This window comes from Perkinsus marinus (genome assembly GCF_000006405.1).
Source record: "Perkinsus marinus ATCC 50983 genomic scaffold scf_1104296972058, whole genome shotgun sequence".
Classification (NCBI taxonomy): Eukaryota; Perkinsozoa; order Perkinsida; family Perkinsidae; genus Perkinsus; species Perkinsus marinus.
The window spans coordinates 1-4,576 of record NW_003201888.1 but is presented as its reverse complement, the minus strand read 5'-3'; the positions used below and the strand labels follow the sequence as shown (position 1 = coordinate 4,576).

Below are 4,576 nucleotides of genomic sequence, written 5' to 3'. Positions count from 1 at the left end.
CGGAACGTTGGTTTGGCAATAGACTCACCTCATACTCATAGCGGGGAGCGTTGATGAAAGACTGACGGCCCGGCCACTCCATCGCATCCGCCACGTGCTCGTAGCCAATCCAGTTACAGATGAAATCTTGATCTCCGTCATACAAAAGAACCTTAGAGAGTCATGTAGAGCTTATTGAGCTCAGCTCAAACGATGAACTTGTCATAAATAAATCATAGTAGCGTACTGGCAGCATAATGAAATGATAGTTCCAAAAGACGACGACGGTTTTCCTAGAGGCAACAAATTGAAGGCACCAATGGGACCAACTTCACTCATGCCGACGGAATTCACGGTTTCGGGAACGAACTAGTTATCCGACAGAAGTATTTCGAAGAGCCTCAAGTTCAGGCCCTAAACTATCCATACAGTAAAGCCAACAGTGACTTTTGAACAGTCACTCACGCACCACAAGACGACAAGTTAGATGCTACTAGTAGTAACCTACTACACTCTTTGTATATCGCACTTTCAATTTGAATAATTCAAGTCAAACACTCGGCAAGCACTCAAAACGTGACATTGCGTGGGACTCACTCTGACTCCGGCATCAAGTACTTCGGGTAGAAGTGTCTCGAATGGCATGATCGTATCAATACCGAAGTCCCCCGCCTAACTCAATCACTGAACGTGAGGTGCCACATACATGACGCTCACTTTAGAGCAAGTCTCGAATCTCTTGTTTACTCCAAGCTTCCTCTGCACATCCCTCCTGTTCAGATACTTTACGAACTGAGTCAAATTTTTCAAGAGGCTGAGTTACAACTGATGCCATCGCATTCATCGGCAATGATTCATGTCTGGTAATAACTCACGCTGAAGTCTAGTCCATCTGAGTTACCATCCGTGTGAGTAATCCTCATGTCGTATCTGAAATATGGCCGATCACCCGGTCTCGTGAACAACGGCATACACGTCGATGCCTCGTCTGAACAAGGGGGCAAATACAGCGGGATCATCGATACAAGCTTCAGCATACCCACAGGAAGAGCCTGACATGAGAGATCCCTCTCTCCGGAGAACCCTTTCCTACGGGAGCCTGACAGACACTTTCTTATTTCACTCGAGCATTGCCATGCTGCTCCAGTCTGCGCCACGTATCTGATTAATGATCCAGTCAAACTGCCGTTGATATAAACTCTTTAATCGTACTCTTTGTAGGTGGCGATGTGGGGAGCAGTACAGCTTTCGAAGGCCATATGGGGGTAATCGAGAACTCTGGAGGGAGCAATACGACATATGATATCTTCACGATAGGGGCGCCGCCTACTGGAGTGCAGCATTCATCCATCCATTCCCGATGGCTAGTCCACGGAGGTTAATATTAGGTTCGGTCCCTCGAGTATTTTCTCGCCATATTTTATGAGCTATGGCGGGTATGTAATGACCTGAATGTTCGATTGACGTCCCGGCACACCGCCTCACAATAGAGTTACCAGCATACGACTCCCCGGTAATGTAGAAGTCCTTATCTCTATATTGCTGATGTTTAGCAAAGAACTCTTGTAGGGCCATGTACCTTCCAAGCTGAATCGCGTAGATATCAGTTGGAAAATCCAACTGATATATACACGGTTCATACAGTAGACATCTTCGACCTACAAGTCGTCAGCTGCCTCGAAGGAGCCATTCGTCACGAGTGGTCCGTCAGCGAATCCTGCTCCTGCAGGCTGGTCAACGAAGAGGAGATTGGCTCGCGTATTCCAAGAATACCTCATGTCGAACGTCCAGTACGTCATCACTGATGAAGGATTATTCTTACGGGTTGAGCTCGGTATCCGTTCCATCATCATTAGCCTTGCATGGTCCATTCTCGTGGAAGAGTCCTGTCATGCTGCTGCAGCCAGGGCCACCATTAAGCCATAGGACGAGCGGGTCCTGGGCTGGATCAGAACGAGACTCGAAGAACCAGAAGAATAGTCTGATCACACCTCACATACACGCCAAGAAGGATCAGTAAATGTTCACCTTCTTCCCTGGCTACCACTGATATAGCCATATATTTGCTTAACACTCGGGTCGCAGAGGGAGTCGCCACGAGCTAGGAAACCTGTGCTGCTGAGTCCACTCTGGTGTTGCTGCGCTTGGAGTGGCTCGGCCTTCTCAAATGGAGCTGAGGAGAGGGACGGGACAATATATGTCGTGGATGATCCGCCATGAATTGATGCCACGAGGCGAGCTCAGTACTGAGGATAGTTAGCAAATACCTTTTGGTGGATTGTAGACCATCCAACCGCGCGCCCAATGGATCAGCAGGAATGCGACGAAGCAGATGAGAAACATCGATGATTTAGAAGAAGTTCACCTTATGCCAACACTATTGATCGTCTAGCAGGGGGCAAGCCAGTGGACAGCGGCTTTCAGACGAAGCCTCTTTCTTAGATCAGTGTGAAATGGGCGGCCGATTCCACCCAATAACTGGTTTGAGTACGTTATTAAATAACGTAATGTTTCCTCTAAAGCTGGTACTTGTTGTAATGATATTCTGTATATGCGTGCAGGATCTCACGTTGTTCCTGCGGGACTATCACCACCATGTCGTCCCATCACGTGTTCCAGTACTTACTGTAGGGGCCTCACATCAAGCTCTATTTTTATTAACGACTCTTTGAGAGTCTCCTTATCTATGCACCTCCCCCCTATTCTCATTCGAAGTCACCTTTACGTTGGCAAAGCGACCCCCAATCAACAGCTAGTACACTGCAAGGCCGTGTGAGGACAGAAATACCCTTCAAGATGGAATAGCGATGTGAGTGAACTTCATTGAAGTGCAATGAATGTATGAACATGCAACATGTTACATGTTGTTGAGTCGTGTTGGACTGTGGTCGTCGTAGCTTTGACGGTCATGACAGTAGAGTTGTGTTGGTTGGAAAAGATAGTTCGAAGAAAAGCCGAGCTTACGGCTATCGCCCGTCACGTGAGATGGTGATGTGACGTGGCTCCACGTCGTGGAGTATTTATGGAGCGTCTCTCGGGGCTTCCGGCGGAAGTAGAGTCGTTGGCCATCAATTAATACCGTCATTATTTGTCATAAGTTGGGCCCCGTTTGGATGCAGAAGAATGCATCCGGAACATCCATCAACTTCAAAGTGCCATACCCTCTTGTAGCGACGAGAATAGAATTCGATGGATCCTGTCGAACAGGACAGGCCTTGAGGTGTGGCGCGGTCTCATCGTTGGGCTTCCTGAAGGGGAGTACGGGCCGTGCCCTCTTCGGTCCTCGTACACCGTAATATGTAGTGATGAGGTACATAAAGCCGTCGTCGTCAACCACTAGGCGGTTGGCAGCTGCATTGCTCAGTTTTGGCTGGATGCCTCCAAATATGAAAGTGAAACATGGAAGGATACCATTATGAACGATTTTCTTGTTGATGTATAGCATTAGATCAGGAGCGCAGTTATAGATATACTCCCCGAGTAAAAGTTGGCATTTTGAGGCGCAATTTTAACACGTGTATGCTAAGAATATGTGGAGAAAACGTTTTACCGGTCTCCGACTTCTCACTAACTAAGAGTTAGGCCCTGACACTTGGAGGTCATATCAGGTAAAGCATAAGTACATACCTCCCTGAGCCGCAAGGTGATACTCGTTGTGGTGGCTGTGCACGAGTCGAAAAAGCGGTTATGCTAAGAATATGTGGAGGGGTGTATTGCACGAGCGAATCGAATTCGGGGCCCCCCCAGGGTTTGGGCTGCTCGAGAGTGATCCAAACTCAGTCTTGAGGCGGAGTTAACGTGAGAGTCTCTCACTGGGAGAGTTCGCTTGTAAATGAAGGCCGAAAATCATCACGAAAGCTACACTGCTCGACAAAAGCCAATAGTGCATTGTTTCCAATTGAGGAAGCTCCACAGTTTCGTTCTGACTTCATCATCACGCTGTTGGCTGATGCGCAGTCGTTTGAGTCAATTCCAGTTGTCGCAGATTTGTGAGCCTGTCGACTTATTCCGGCTAGCGTTGGGGTTTAGTAGAATTAAGAAGCACCTATGGTTTGTTATGATTCATGACCATCCTTGTCTTCGCACTTCCATATCCGCTACATACAGTGAAGGTGTTTCGTATAGTGTACAATGTGCACTGTACATTCCTGCATATACGGTATCGTCTGAACTACCACGTCCGCAATATCCCGCATGGAAATTTGGGTTAATGTAATCAGTACTTCTTTGCCACAGTTGGATAGATTGCGGGTGTGGGGATCCTATGAGACTGTATCCGCTGTGTATTGTATACACTGTCAAGGCTGGATTTTCGTAGGTGTTATCTGTTGAGTCTTTTGTATGAATTCCAAGGATAGTATAAAGCAATACGTGGGCTATCACGCCGATTCAACATCAACCTACGGTCCGGAGCTCACGACGCTGAGAGGTGTTGAGATGCGTAAAATCAGTCGAAACTGGAGTTTGTTTCGAGGCGCGGAAGGTTCGGACGAGACTTTTGATCTATCTAAGCCTGTCGATGAGTTGGATGTGTTCTTGAGCCACTCTTGGTCTGGTAGCCCTTTTTGGAAGCACGTTACACTTATCACTGTGTTGT

The 4,576-nt window shown here is 47.5% G+C and overlaps 1 protein-coding gene across 1 annotated transcript; it reads right to left on the bottom strand.

Moving 5' to 3' along the window:
• Positions 1-924: 924 nt before the first annotated feature.
• Pmar_PMAR025837 (conserved hypothetical protein) lies at positions 925-2,052 on the bottom strand (the record flags this gene model as incomplete). The annotated part of the gene is made up of 8 exons (XM_002766687.1): positions 925-1,031; positions 1,073-1,140; positions 1,192-1,257; positions 1,310-1,427; positions 1,476-1,558; positions 1,642-1,752; positions 1,802-1,960; positions 2,008-2,052. Coding segments are annotated over 8 exons (757 nt in total), but the record flags the coding sequence as incomplete, so codon positions are not given.
• Positions 2,053-4,576: the final 2,524 nt, after the last annotated feature.